Consider the following 14,811-nt stretch of genomic DNA (forward strand, 5'->3'; position numbering starts at 1 on the left):
TTGGGCAGCACATCTCAGATTAGCTTGGACATATTTGTATGGGCGTGAAGCTAATTTGGGAGGAAGTAGGGGTTTATCGCTACAAGGTCCAGTCCGTGCAGCGATCACCAATAATAGTGATTTTTGATAGGAAGCTCCATACTTAAGAGACGGGCGTTCCCGGCGAGGGAGGGGGAAAACCGGGCGAGGGGCGAAGGACGAGGGCCCGGGCAGGTCACGCGGGGCAAATGACGAAAACGGGACTGAGGTCACTCCCCATACTTCTACCCGGTTTAATTCCCCCCCGCTCACTGACGTTAAACTGCTTCTCCTACCTTGTCTGCCTTGTTTCAAGATTGCCACACGCCTGCTACTTAAGCTACTCTTCACCTGAAACCCAATTGCTACGCTTTTTAATCTCTATATCCTATATCCTCCAAACAATACCCCAAAATGGCTTCAGCACCTGTTGGAGCGGAGAACATCAACACTGATATTGTCACACTTTCTCGATTCTTCACAGAAGAACAGATCAAGTACCCAGAAGCTTCTGGAGATTTCACACTCCTGTGCCATGCCCTCCAATTCTCCTTCAAGTCAATTGCCTACTACATTCGTCGTGCTTCCTTGATCAACCTTACCGGACTCGCTGGTTCCTCGAACATAACCGGTGATGACCAGAAGAAGCTGGACGTGATCGGCAATGACATCTTCATCTCTGCCATGCGTGGCTCCGGCAAGTGCCGCATTATCGTCTCAGAAGAAGAAGAGGAAGTGATCAGGTTCGACGAGCACCCCGATGCTCGCTACGCCGTTGTCTGCGACCCCATTGACGGTTCCTCCAACTTGGACGCCGGTGTGTCTGTCGGAACCATCTTTGGTGTCTTCCAGCTTCCCGACGAGCTCCTGGGTCCCAACAAGACCGTCGGCCCAGAGGACCTGCTTCACCCGGGTACTAGCCTGGTGGCGTCCGGCTTTACCATGTACGGCGCCTCAGCGCAGCTGGTGATTACGATGCGCGGTGGCGGTGTTAACGGCTTCACGCTCGAGAACTCCCTCGGCGAGTTCATCCTCACCCACCCCAACATGAGACTGCCCGAGTCGCGCTCCATCTACTCCGTCAACGAGGGCAACAGCAAGTACTGGGACGAGTGGTGCAACGCCTACTTCCATAGCCTCAAGTATCCCGAAGACGGTGGCAAGCCTTACAGCGCCCGTTACATTGGTAGCATGGTCGCCGATGCTTACCGCACTTTGCTATACGGCGGTATCTTCGCCTACCCGGCCGACTCGAAGAGCCCCAAGGGCAAGCTTCGTATCCTGTACGAGTGTGCGCCCATGGCTATGGTCTTCGAGAATGCAGGCGGCCTTGCTGTCAACTCGCGTATGGAGCGGTTGATGGAGGTTGTTCCTGAGACAATCCACGATAAGAGTGGTGTCTTCCTTGGCTCCAAGAATGAGGTCCAGAAGGTCATTGATATGTACAACAAGTACAAGAAATAAGCGTCTCGCTGAGACGTTCTTTCCTTCTTTCAGGATGCTGGTTTCTCCCTGCATATATCCTCTTAACACTATTTATTCCTACCTCATTCTTGGACATGATGATTTTGGTCGGATTTTACATTTTGGTTTCCCGACCTCTGCCTCGTTGCAGTCTTGTTCTTTTCAGCGCTTTACGATAGTTATACCTGCACAAGTTGGGATTAAAAATAAAATAAAATCTTAAATCATATTGTTCTCTAGTGCTATCAACGGAGTACCTCCGTGCAGAGATGGGTACGCCACCAGATCTGGTCCCACACAACATCTACACCTGCATAGTTCCAACGCTAGCTAACACGCTTACTCGATTTGATATATACGAGTATAATCCTTGACTAATTCCACAACAGCCCAGGCCCACAGCAATACCGGCCTTCTTCAAGTACAAAACTTGACCATCTCAGCACTTATCCATGGATTTTCCCCGGGTCAAACCCCAAGGCCCCAACGAATCAGAACGGAGCTTGGCATTGCTTGATGCAATTTCTGGCGATAGCGTCAAAAATTTACCGGCGAATTTGATTGACTCCTCATTCTAGCGGCCGATGGCGTGCTCCGTTTCAGCCCTATAACAGCTCAAAGCACCCAAGGGGAAAAAAAATGAAGCGAATTCAGGTATCTGATCGGCGGTGTCGTATCCCCATACCCCAGAGGCTAGCGTTGTTATCACAAGGAGATACATAGCCTAGAGGTAAATACCCAACCATGTCTTCTCTACCCATTGAGAAAGCCCCGCAGACAATGGGAGCCGAGGAAATCCCCACGAAAACAGAGCATCCGTCCGGTTCTGAGCCTGCACGCCAGAAATGGCATGAGTGGTTTGCGCCGACGGATACCCCTGCCGAGCGGCGGCTGATCCTCAAGCTCGATGGATTGATCATCGTCTTCGTATTCCTGGCGTACTGGGCTAAGGTCTTGGATTCATCGGCCACGAGTACAGCCTATGTATCTGGCATGAAGGAGGATTTGAAGCTTTATGGGAACCAATTAAATTATCTACAGACGGTTTACATGTATGTTTATACGATGGGTTGGTGGTGGCGGGGAGTGTGAATTGAGGTTTGATGCTGACTTGGTATAGGGTTGGGTTCATCACGATGCAGATTCCTTTGACTTTGTTGGTTCGTTGTCACTTAGAATCTACCCCATGGAGACAATAATTTACTGACTGTCTTTTATAGATGACTCGCTGTCCCGTGAACTATTTCCTGCCTGCCGCCGATCTATTCTGGGGTGTCTTCACTCTGGCACAGTACAAGGCTAGCAATGTCACCCAGCTCTACGCTCTCCGCTTTTTCGTTGGTGCCCTCGGGGGCTTCTTCTTCCCTGCCGTGCAATGGTACCTGGGCAGTTGGTATAAGCGCTCAGAACTGTCCCGCCGAGGCGCAATCTTTTTCATTGCCTCCCAAGTCGGCAGCATGAGTTCGGGATACATTCAAGCGGGAGCTTATGCCAGGCTTGACGGTCGGTACGGGATTGAAGGGTGGAGATGGCTATACATAATTTGTGAGTGTATCCGAAGTGTCTCGCAAAAGGAAGGAACAAAAGAGACACAGACTAATGATATCAGGCTTTGCATGCACTATTCCTATCGCCTTCCTAGGCCTATGCCTCCTCCCCAGCACACCAGACAAATGCAACTCGCGTTTCCTCAGCGCCGACGAAGTCCGCCTCGCGCAAGAGCGCATGGCATCCGAGAACCGCGAAGCCCGTCAACCATTCACCAAGTCGAGGGTTCTCCAGATCCTGAAAGGCTGGCGGCTGTGGGTTCTAGTCGGATTTGCATTCTTCTTCTCGCAGGCCGATGGTGTATCCTCGAACAGCGGCTTGCCAATCTGGCTCAAGGAGGAGGGATACTCGGTCGAGAGCATCAACACGATCACGACAGTCTCGCCGGCGGTCACTATTGTGGCATCTGTGATCTGTGGAGTTCTCTCTGATGTGTACGATGCGAAAGCTAGCTTGATTGCTGCCACTGCTTTGCTGAATATCTTTGCTTGTATTGTGCTAGCGATCTGGAATGTCCCTATTGGACTGAAGTTCTTTGCGTTCTTCCTGTCAGGCACGGCGGATGGGATTGCAGCTATTATCTATGCCTGGGCAAATGAGATCTGTGCCCATAGTGCCGAGGAGCGTGCTATTGTCATCAGTGCCATGAATACTATTGGTAATACCTTTGGGGCTTGGATTCCGCTCTTGTGAGTGTTGGTGCAACCTGCTGATCCTGAACTTTATACTAATCTTTTTCTTATCTAGTGTATGGAAGACTGTTGATGCTCCAAGGTACCTTATTGGATATAACTGGACTATTGCCCTTGATGTGTGCATGCTAGCTATGCTGGCTGTTCTATATCAGTTCTGGGCCCGCGAAAAGAAGCGATCCCATGCATAGATGTTTATTATGCTGGCAGCTGTAAAACAATAGATTATGATAATTTTTTGGCTTTTCCTTTTTTATATATTGTATGTTGTAGCTGTCTCCAATGCTAGATTATTCCCAAGTCGGCAGGCCGTTGGTGTGGGTGACATAAGCAGAACTCGCCTATGTCAAGGCTAGTCCCAATATAGGCTAGGTCCGGCTGAAGGTGATTCCGCGCCGTCAGAGCTTGAAAAAAGTACAAATTTCTGTTTTCACTTTTTTCTCCTTCATCATCCTACCCTCATCTTCAGCATGGTTAATGATCCCAATGCACACGGAGACTGAGGTCGATTGATATCTGGCATTGAGCCGACCATAATCTTTGACACAATGTGTTTCCCACTAACCAATAGCCGCCCGACAGGATCTGCAACGATGGTAAGATTTTGTCCTCATCCCTAACACATCTATGCACCTCCCAACATGATGATACCTTTAACCAAATACAAACTAGAGTCTTTGACCCTCCGGGGAATGAAACTTATGTTATTGCACGTCAGGCTGATCTCACATCATTGCTTTGAACTATCACACAAACCTTGAGTTGGACTGAGCTAACTTGCCTTTCCAGAAATGATAGTAAATACATCTTATCGGTTGCAGATATCACACCCACAACAAGCGCAGATGGTGAGTTACCCTGGTCTCTTTACCCTACCCTTCCCCTATATCATGATGAACGCGATGTGTATGAAAATACGCTGGAAATTACCGTCTCAGACCTTCGGGTCGGTGATGATACAAATGGCTATTTCTGATCTTTACCTTGTCTCAACATTTGCATGAAAATTCTTTTCAGACCATAAGCTAATGTTCCGAAGACCTATAGGTTACTGCGCTACTGGCTTAAATGGTAAGACTAAAGCATCTTTCCTACACGACTCTCTGTCCGAAGATGAAACGGCACTGGGCTCCGACGGCGTTTAAAAAAAATGTCCGGTCATGATTGGAGACGCCTTTTTGCGGCAGGCCTAGAAAACCTCGCCCACTGAGACATACCATATATTCATCGACTCGTGAGACGGTTGCGTGACACAGTCACTAACCCTTTGAATAGAAGCCTTTTTGATTGTGCCCGATTGAGATCCAACTGTAACTGTAGAAGGTATGCGACTGAGTCTTGTTGTTCTTGCTGCCCTACCTTCTATGATGATACCCTTTAGATGACGAGTCTGATTCGAGTTTTCGATGCTGACACAATCTTTTTAATAACCATTCATGCCTTTCTGACATTCATTCCTACACAAAATTTCACTCATCAAATCTCCTTGGCTAGTGCTAATGATCCTTTGAAGACAGATATTCTCCTTGAACTACAAAGAGCTCTCTTGTCTTGACTGACTGTGGGTGTATGTACACCTTGTCTCCTTCCCTTCCCGACTTTACATGATGAAACGACATAAAAGACAAGCATATGTCCAAGTCAGCTTGCTGGCGAAGACGAGAAACTGTCATGCCTGATCAATTCACGAGTCTCAACATTGCTGCAATGTCCATTCAGTACTCGACGCTGATGGATCTCGAACAGAAACAATTTAGCGAACTAATAATTGCAGACGCCAATGGCGGTCTGCTTTGCCTTCTTTCTGTGAGTTTTGACCTCTTTCTTTCTCTTTCTTCCCTCATCCTTTTATGATGATTCACTTCAATTTATCACGACGGTCAACGTAAGGATTTAATATTGACGACCATCGCCTGTGACAAGGCTTTATCTGAAATTTGCCCACACACATTATGTTTCTTGCCATCGCTTGTTAGTCTTGACACTAATATCGATTTTCAGAACAGTGCGAAGATATCGGAGCAGTCTCCTGGTGCCTCGGCACATGACAGATGATAATATCCTGGTCTTCCTTTATGAAAGGCTGCATTAGTTGGGAGTTTAATGGAAAATACCAATAAGAATTCGAGAAACCTCTGATCCCTACTTAAAATGTATGAAACTATGATCTTTTTATAGATATTCCCTGCCCTTCTTGTTGTTTTATTGCGGGGACACCGTCGTTGGGCCTCTCATGGAGAACGATAAGCGCTGAGCTTGGGCCGCGAATGTGATGAGAATGCCCTCAGGTGCATAACAATCCCCCGCTTCCTCCTGCGCTCATTTGTTCTCGATCGAATTCTTCTTTCTTCCGTTCCAAATTTAGATCTCATTTCCCGTACATCGTATGGTCCTTCAGACTCTGCCGTACGGAGCACGCCTCCGTATAGGCTAGGCTATCGTTTCCCCCAACCTTGCTCTCCGCAGTTGCAAAGAATAGAAAAATTTAGCGTCTCGCCTGTTTCAAGCTAATAGCTTTTCCTCTGTTTTGTTGGCTTATCCTCTTTCATTCCAGGCGGCCATGGCTTCGGAACGGGCCTCCTAAATGGATGCACAGCCCAATATGAATAGGTGCGACCCATCTTATTCTCGGGTATTTCTATATACTGATCCTCCCTCTCTAGCTGGCTGGGTCCGAATCATGCAGGTGTCGAGCAGCCGCTGAGCAACCATTACCCCGGCTGGTCGTCGACAGCTGCGAGTCCTAGCAATCAGCCGTCACCTCGCCGAGAGCATGCTGTACAGCCGCCATTGTTGACAACAGCATTGAGCGGCCCTCAATACCAGGGTCTTGGACTAACACCGACGCCTTCATCGTCAACCTCGCTTTCGAGCCCGTTTACGCACAGTCTATCGCCTGCTGTTCCATCGCCTGTTAACAGCAGATCGGTTTCATTGTCTTCCATGGCGTCTAGGAACGCATACAATGTTCCTTATAATCCCCAGGACTGGGGTCCTCCGGGCAGGCCCCAGTCGCAGGCCCCGTATCTTCAGCCAGGCGCTATGCATCGTGTGACGCCGCAAAGAAATAATCCGGGTGAGTCTCGCTCACAGCTCATGCCTCTGCAGACCAGTGGTATCCCATGACCCGTTTGAAGTGATATTGATACTTTGGTAGATGTGCCGCTGTCTCCACCTCCTCCGCCATACTCACCCCCCAGCAACCAAAATCGAACGTCCCCGGACTTTTCTGGTCAGCCAAATTCTAACTTTGCCGGAACGCCTTCTCCACCGGACAACAGGGCGGGTGGGTTTGATATGCCTGTCCAGTATCAAAGACGCTCAAACCGGCCCCGGCCGCTATCTATGGCTTACCCGTCTGACTTGGGGTCTCAGCGCCAGTCGCTACCTCCTCCACCTCCCCCGCAGGGACATCCAGCGAGTAGATCTGTTTCTCAAGGTCGAGTGGAGTACCATGGCATGCCCTATAATGACCAAACGCAATATAATGCTGCAGCTAGTCTCAGGCCTCGGCTCGCACAGTATGACCAGGGCCAACCGTCACCCGGCTTTAACGAGCAAATGCCTCTAACACCTGCTCACTTTGAGACACCGTCGCGTGCCCCTGGATCCCGAAGAGCCGCATCTGCTGGGGCTGTGGTAAGCAGTGCGGGATCATCAAGGGCAACGAGTCAGTCGCGAAACCGATCGCCGTCAAATAGTACATGGGAGCCCGGGATGCCACTTCCACCGCCACCTCCAGGGCCTCCTCCCGCTGCAAGGTCCGTCAGCGTGAGTGGCTCATCAGAATCATCTCTGAGAACGCCCCAGAGCTCGAACAGGACGACAAGAAGGGGACCTCCCGTGCTAGGAACAGGACTGGGAAGCATCCCTCCTACACCAGCTGACTGGATAGACGAGGGATATTTGAACAGTCGACCAACCGAGAATTTATATGTTGACACGGCAAAAGCGGCCAAGGCACCAGAGCCGACAGATGGAGATCCCCACGATTCATCGAATCAAAGAACTCCCGGTAGTGGCGGTCTTTTCCGCAGCCCAGCAGTCCGCGATCCGAGTGCGAAGGGCATCCGTGAAAGGCGAATTGAACGACGTAACCGGCAAAGTCAGGTCTTTGAACCCCCAAGTGCGGTATCGTCAAATGGTAATCCTTGGGCCGATGCTCTCGAGCAGATCAAACCGTCAAACCTGATTCTACCAGAACAGACCAGTAGCCCAGGTCAAGATCGGCATCCGACGTCGGGAAAGTACAATCAAACCCCTGGAAGTACCCGCAGCATTAAATCAGAAGGACAACATATTGCCACGCGGCCTCGAGCATCGTCCAGCGCTGTCGTTACAGAACAATCACCCTACACGACTCCCAGACAACTACCTAGCTCTGCTGGTCCCTCGACTGCATTTGCACATACGCCTCCATTCTCGCCAAATCCAAATGGGCTGGGCTCGTCAACATATCCCAAAGAAGCCACCCAAGCGGTACCACCAAAGGCACTACCGACTCCCCCTCTCAATTCAGCGAAGGAGGTCCGGCCACGCTCACGCTCCCGTGCACCATCCCGGGGACCGGAAGACCGTCCAATCTCTCATATTCTCCATATGCCTAACGATGCCGTATCGATAATGAAACCCCTATCGCCACGCCGAACGCCAGGACAGCAAACGACGCAGGTGTCAATGGAATCGATCCTTAGACAAGATCCTGCTTTCCTGCAGGATGCGATTCAAAGGCACAAGATCTTTATTGATAAAGAAGCCAGTGCCGAGGATGATACTGAAGCACTGAAACTATTTGCGGACTACATGCTCGCCGAATCTCAGATCCGGCGTCAGCGATACGCCAAGGTCTGGGAATCTTTCCAAGTGGAGGATGTGCGCCGCAATCTTTTCGAATTGCCAGTCAAGCAACCACCAACGCCCAAGCCCAAGCCCCAGCCAAAGCTTGATATCCCACAAAACCGAGCAGGTCGGCCGGAGTCTGCGTGGTGGAATAACTATCAGCCTTGTCTGTCGCCGATTGCCAGCCTTAACATGAGCAACGAGGAGAGCTCCCGAGGCCGTGCACCAAGTCGCTGGTGGGAATCAGCAACCGGTTCCAGCGGCGAGGGGGGTGAGAGGCGGGTTCAACGATCCAAGCGGGAATCGAAGTACATGGGATTGCCTCGGGAGGCCATGCTAGGGGACCAGGAGTTGACTCCTTCTCAGCCCAAAGATGTGAGCATGAATTATGCGACTACGGAGTATGGCTCTGATGAGTATCCGCCTGAGAAAGTCAGCTGGCCTGAAGATTCTCCCAGGAATTCCATCGAGACTGGGTATCGCGAAGAAAGCCGCAGTTTAGATATCTCGCGGTTGATTACCCTGCCTCCGCCTTATCCCCGCCACCATCCTGCTGTGAATAACAGCCATCCTGATTTGGTTACTCACCGAACTACCGTCCGGTCAATTACTGATCTCGCGGAGATCAAAACCACCAGACATCGATATAAGGCCGACGTGGAGCGAATGCTTCAAGAACACCAACAACAAGTCGACGAGGGCCATCGCCACTTCAGATCGAACATCCAAAGCCAGATCCAAGAAGGCAGTCTCACCTTTGCGGAAGCAGCCGAGGCCGAGGCAGCAATGATTGCCGAAGAAAACGAGCGAGAAAGGATAATGGTCAAACGCCAGCTAGACACGTACCAAGAAACAGTACTCAAGCCGATGCACGCCATTCTCGTCGACAGAATCAACAGAGCCACAACCTGCATCGACCAGCTGAGTAGCATGCTCTCCGACGATGCACAAAGCGGGACACCAGATCAAACACAGGAAGAAGGCGACGAGAAGCCCGAGCTCCTCGAAAAACTAACGCAATTAAAATGGCTCTTCGAAGCCCGCGAGCAGCTCCACCGCGAGTCCTTCGACCTAATCAGCGACCGCGACGACAAATACAAAGCCGTCGCGTTACTCCCCTACAAGCAGACCAAAAACGAAGATAAGCTCCGGGAGACGCAAGCCTTCTTCACGCAGGACGCACTCGACCGCCGCGTCCAGTACGAAACCGAGGCGCTAACTCGGCTCGAGACCTTCCTGGACGTCATCGAGCAGAACGTCATGCGAGGTGTCGAGGTGCAGCTCTCCGCATTCTGGGATATCGCCCCGTCCCTCCTCGCTCTCGTGCAGCAGGCGCCCGAGGACCTGCACGGCTTCCGGGTGCAGATTCCCGCAGACGAATACGAGGAAAACCCGAGCTACCATGAGCACCCGCTGCAGTATCTGTATACGTTGCTGTCGCATGCAGAGAAATCGAGCTACCAGTTCATTGAGTCGCAGACGAATCTGCTGTGTCTGTTGCATGAGGTGCGGTCTGCTGTTATGCGGGCTAATCAGAAGCTGGTGGAGGCGCAGCGGATTAAGCGTGGGGAGGCGGAGGAAGATGTGAGGAGGGAAATGCAGGAGACGAGTGCTGATGAAGAGCTGGCTCTGACTACGGATCTTAAGGATAAGGTTGCTACTGTTGAGGGTCAGTGGACTGAGGCGCTAGGGAGCCAGATCGAGGGATTGAGAGAACGGGTGAAGGAACAGCTTATGAGTGAAGATGGCTGGGAGGAATTGGAGCAATTGGAGGAATAGGAGGAATAGAAGAGTGGCTTTTGTGATTTTTCTTTTCTATGTACTTGGCAGCGTGATATCCCCATACGTTCGTTATAGATTGACGCGAGGCAGTGCCTGCGACACTTGAGTTTTCGGTCTCCTTCAGGGATGTGAGAGTTGAATATACATATTTCAGCCGGAAAAAATATATATCTTAAAGAATATATAGCTGGCAGTTAACTAATTAGTAGTACCTACATGTTCTATGCAAATCACATAAGAAGTATTATGAAATTGAAATAAGGAAGTTAATACAAATTGAAAAACCAAGGCTGGCTAGCAAAAAGAGCAATCTAGAAGACGACATCTAATTATGACAATTGTCTTCCCACCCTTTGCTAGGCCTCCTGTCGCCCCTTAGGTCTCTATGTAGCGTTATCTTGAAGTTATACGGCTTGCCCTTTGCAATGCTCCAGCCATGGCATTGATACCAGTTAGAGCTCTCATCCCCAATGAAGAAGTTGGATTGATCATGGAAGAAGTTCTTTAGCCAAAGTCCGGTTTCATACCTGCTTGGTCTAGAGCCGATCTTTTGGAAGAGCTCCGACGAAGCTGTTTCTTTAGAAGTCTGGAAGACCAACTGATTTCCCACCTGGAAAGTCTTGGTAAACTTGTTTAACCGAGCTGTAGTTAGGATAGTCACCCATGCCAGAGGATGCTCAACAGTGCATAGATGTGTAAACGTCCCAGATCATTTCTGATAATCTGATTTTTCTGAAGTCTCCTGTTGAGATCGAAAGTACTCAATTGGATGTTGCTTCTGGTGGAATGTGATACTCGAGCATGGACATATGTCAACTCTGTCATCGTGTTGGACATCGCACCAAGCATTGCATTCGGATATAGCGGGCTGGGGATCACATTTCCAGCTAAGAAACCGCCATCTGGGGTTCTGGTGAAGATTTTGACATCTATGACAGTATACCCAGCGTTCGTTTTGAAGGCGACGAAGTAGTAACGTCCTGGGCAATTTCGACAGTACAGATATTCTATATTGTTTGTTATGTGAGACATAGCAGGCATGCGGCCTCTTACAACACAGTGCAAAACAAGCTCGGTCTAGATCGGAAAGAAGCTGGAAGATCATTTCCACTATTTCTGCTGGGATCCTCCAGAGTGTCTTGGACCTCTTGGGTTCGACCGGTTCGACCCTGGGTGGATCACGGAGTCGCAAAATATTGCGAAAAGATATATAAGAGCGTCGAGCCATAGTGAACGTTCATTAAGTTACTATCTTCAAAGCGTGATATTTTGTGGGAGGGAGAGGGATTGATATAGTATGACACATAACTACTATGACACGCACATATCCATGGGTGTTATAGACCTGTCAAAGATCAGCAACCCGATCATACTTTGGGATGTAGATTAGCCTGAGTACGAGGTGTGACGTGCTAGATCATAAAGAGTGCATCAGTTGAAAATAACTAAGACGGAGAGAGAAAGAGAGGGAGAGAGAGGGTGCTGAAACAGGTTATATATAGCTGGCCACTTCTGCAAACATGAAACCATCGATTTCTCGCCTAGCTAGCAGACAATCTACCAAAAAAAGGGAAGATGCAAATCGCAAATCGCAAGCAAGCAAACCATAGTCAAACCATCCGTAGAGGAGCGCCATGTGGTATGATACCTGTGGATACTTATATTCAAATGACCAGCCTATATGGGAAAATAACGTCGTTTACCGTAAAGTGGGGTGGTTGAGGGTCTATCTCCCTAGACCTTGATGATATCCTAGCTCCTTTCAACTAGAAAAATATAGAAAGCCAAAGAATACAGCTGGTAGCGAAGAAGAAGAATGGCGATAGAGAAATCGTTAGCGTTATCCACAGTCACGTGCACCTTCTAGAGTCTTCCGTCGGCCCTTCAAATAGCTCTCTTTCCCCTCGACTCTTCTTTCTTTAACTTCACCTCAGAGTCCTTGATGTCCTTGATGTTTTGGACTTGATTACACCAACTGTAAGTTTCACCTTGTGCTTTTACTACGTTCACCCTTGAGTGCAACGAGGGGTGTGGGGTCCCAACCTGCCCCTCGGCGTCACTCAATTGGCCTTACATGAAGAGACTTCAGCTGGCACCAGTCTGAGAGATGATTCTCCATCTACTTGCGGACAACGCTTAACAAGTCCGGGATACGCCCCGAGACCTGACATTGGCCTTTCCTTACACATGCAACTTTCATCCATTGCGAAAGATCATGGCTAACAGGAATTTCCAACAGAACTTTTAGCAATATTTTTTCTCAAAAAAAGGAAGCAATCCACTTTCCAAATCCACTTTCCAACCCCAAATCAGAGTTTTCTTTCATTCCCCTAGTCAACATTCATCATGGTCCTTCACAACCCCAACAACTGGCACTGGGTCAACAAGGATGCCTCTGGCTGGGCCAAGGAGTTCCTGCAAAAGAACCTTGTCGGCCTCAGTGTCGAGGAAGGGGGCGTGTCAGCCAAAGTAGACAAGCTGGTGTCCATGGATGGCGACGTAGATGTCAGCCAGCGCAAGGGCAAGGTCATCACTCTGTTCGATGTCAAGGTCTCGCTAGAATACTCAGGTTTGTAGTCCAATATCAATTCATTTTATTTCGGTTTCTTGTTTTCTTTGTGGACCTGGCAGCTGAGACGCTTCCATAGGTAAGACCAAGGACGATGAGGATGTCACCGGCACCATCAACATTCCCGAGGTAGCCCACGACACCGAGGAAGATGAGTACGTCGTATGTTCAATTGACCCATTCCCCAATCGCCAAGGTGATCTGTAATACTAACCATGTAAACTCCCGTCTGCAGTTCGAGATTGAAAACCGCGCCGACTCCAACTCCAAGCAGCCCGTAAAGGACCTGGTGCGCACAAAGCTTACTGTCGAAATCCGCAAGGCTCTGACCGGCCTGACCCCCGCCCTGATCAACGAGCACGGCAAGGACCTCCAGCACGCCCCGGGCGAGAACCCCTCCAGCGGCTTCCCCAAGGCCGTCGTCCACCCGCACACCAAGGCCGACACCCCAGCCGCGAAGACCACCACCTCCAAGACCGGTAAGGTCGCCGTCAACACAACCACCGTGTCGGCCTCGGACGAGTTCCGCACCACGGCCGCCGAGCTTTACACCACCTTCACGGACCCGCAGCGCATCGCAGCGTTCACGCGCGGCGCGCCGCGCCAGTTCGATGGCGCCACTGTTGGCGGCAAGTTCGCTATCTTTGACGGAAACGTGACTGGCGAGTTCGTCACGCTCAACGAGCCCAAGCAGATCGTCCAGAAGTGGCGTCTTGCTCAGTGGCCCGAGGGCCACTTCAGTTCGCAGGAGATCAACTTCGATCAGAATGATATCGATGGTGTTACTCAGATGCGTGTTTCTTGGTCTGGTGTTCCGGTTGGCCAGGAGGATGTCACCAAGCAGAATTGGGACACGTACTATGTTCGCAGCATTAAGCAGACTTTTGGGTATGTCATTTCTCCTTTTCTTTCTCCCCCTTTATTTGTTTTGTCTACACATTCATCTCTTTCGGATTATCCCTCTCTTCTGGACTTCTTTGCCAATCTGGCCTCTGTCTACAGATCTCAACCTCCCGCAAAACCCTCGCGATACTGGAATCAGTTACTAATCATCCTCGTTCTTCTCCTTGGTGTAGGTTTGGCAGTATTCTCTGATCGAATACATCTCTTACCGGTGGCATGAAAGACACAAAAAACAATGCATACGTCCGAAAAGACTTCTTTCCTCTTTCTCTCTCTCCGTGAATTGGCCACAGATAAAGATTGCAAAAAGCGCAAGCAGCTAGATTATTCGCTCTGCTTTCTTTTTCACTTCGTGTCTTTCTTTTCCACCCGTGAGACCCCCGCTTGCGGTTGTACGTTGGGGTCTGCTGGGGCACACCTGGGCAATGATGCTATGATAAGAGAAATGGTGTTATGTCTATGATAATGAAGATAAGTTTACGTTTTGATCTGCTCGAGCTCCTTTGATAGATGGCGTGCTGGATACGCGCTTTGTTTGCCATTGTGGCAGCTTCGGGCCTTCGAGCATATCGGAAATTATAAGATGGCCGACTCTCGAATCGACCCTGCCGTCGGGTGTCCTTTGAAAAACACCCAGGACATCCTTCCAACATAGCTGATAGCAAGATGAATGGAGCCCTGCGTTCTGCTTCTGATAAAGAAGCCCGTGTAAGCTCTGTTTTCCGCAGCACTGTACTAATTACGAACAATAATCAGATCAAAAATCAATCCCAAATCAGGTTAAACATCACATTTCCTCTTTAACGTGTAGTACGCCTTCTTAATATATACACCTCAGTGCAGATACGCAAAAGAGTGCCAATGTGGCAATTGGATCCTTCGGATCCAATCATATGGCCCACAATGACTAGGACGTCCAAGTGAACATTGAACTGGTGTATACCATGGTTTGGTGGAATATAGAATAGAAATACACACTTTGGTATTCATTCATCG

At 49.7% G+C, this 14,811-nt stretch overlaps 5 protein-coding genes across 5 annotated transcripts; all 5 read left to right on the forward strand.

Annotated features, from left to right (window-relative positions):
• Positions 1-432: 432 nt before the first annotated feature.
• fbp1 (fructose 1,6-bisphosphate 1-phosphatase) lies at positions 433-1,482 on the forward strand (the record flags this gene model as incomplete). Its single annotated transcript, XM_039071275.1, has 1 exon — positions 433-1,482. The coding sequence occupies one exon, from the start codon at positions 433-435 to the stop codon at positions 1,480-1,482; it is 1,050 nt and encodes a 349-aa protein (XP_038930325.1).
• A 744-nt stretch (positions 1,483-2,226) lies between these two features.
• On the forward strand, positions 2,227-3,913 carry LCP9604111_3663 (uncharacterized protein; the record flags this gene model as incomplete). The annotated part of the gene is made up of 5 exons (XM_039071276.1): positions 2,227-2,534; positions 2,603-2,642; positions 2,703-3,027; positions 3,092-3,719; positions 3,778-3,913. The coding sequence occupies 5 exons, from the start codon at positions 2,227-2,229 to the stop codon at positions 3,911-3,913; spliced, it is 1,437 nt and encodes a 478-aa protein (XP_038930326.1).
• A 279-nt stretch (positions 3,914-4,192) lies between these two features.
• LCP9604111_3664 (uncharacterized protein) lies at positions 4,193-5,281 on the forward strand (the record flags this gene model as incomplete). The annotated part of the gene is made up of 6 exons (XM_039071277.1): positions 4,193-4,195; positions 4,294-4,318; positions 4,512-4,570; positions 4,762-4,793; positions 5,001-5,045; positions 5,236-5,281. 6 exons carry the CDS (start codon positions 4,193-4,195, stop codon positions 5,279-5,281), a joined length of 210 nt encoding a protein of 69 aa, XP_038930327.1.
• Positions 5,282-6,306: 1,025 nt separating this feature from the next.
• On the forward strand, positions 6,307-10,340 carry LCP9604111_3665 (uncharacterized protein; the record flags this gene model as incomplete). The annotated part of the gene is made up of 3 exons (XM_039071278.1): positions 6,307-6,332; positions 6,386-6,798; positions 6,880-10,340. 3 exons carry the CDS (start codon positions 6,307-6,309, stop codon positions 10,338-10,340), a joined length of 3,900 nt encoding a protein of 1,299 aa, XP_038930328.1.
• Positions 10,341-12,689: 2,349 nt separating this feature from the next.
• On the forward strand, positions 12,690-14,007 carry LCP9604111_3666 (AHA1 family protein; the record flags this gene model as incomplete). Its single annotated transcript, XM_039071279.1, has 4 exons — positions 12,690-12,912; positions 12,992-13,074; positions 13,148-13,800; positions 13,989-14,007. 4 exons carry the CDS (start codon positions 12,690-12,692, stop codon positions 14,005-14,007), a joined length of 978 nt encoding a protein of 325 aa, XP_038930329.1.
• Between the last annotated feature and the right edge of the window lie 804 nt (positions 14,008-14,811).

This window comes from Penicillium roqueforti (genome assembly GCF_015533775.1).
Source record: "Penicillium roqueforti strain LCP96 04111 chromosome Unknown scaffold_06, whole genome shotgun sequence".
Taxonomy (NCBI): domain Eukaryota; kingdom Fungi; phylum Ascomycota; class Eurotiomycetes; order Eurotiales; family Aspergillaceae; genus Penicillium; species Penicillium roqueforti.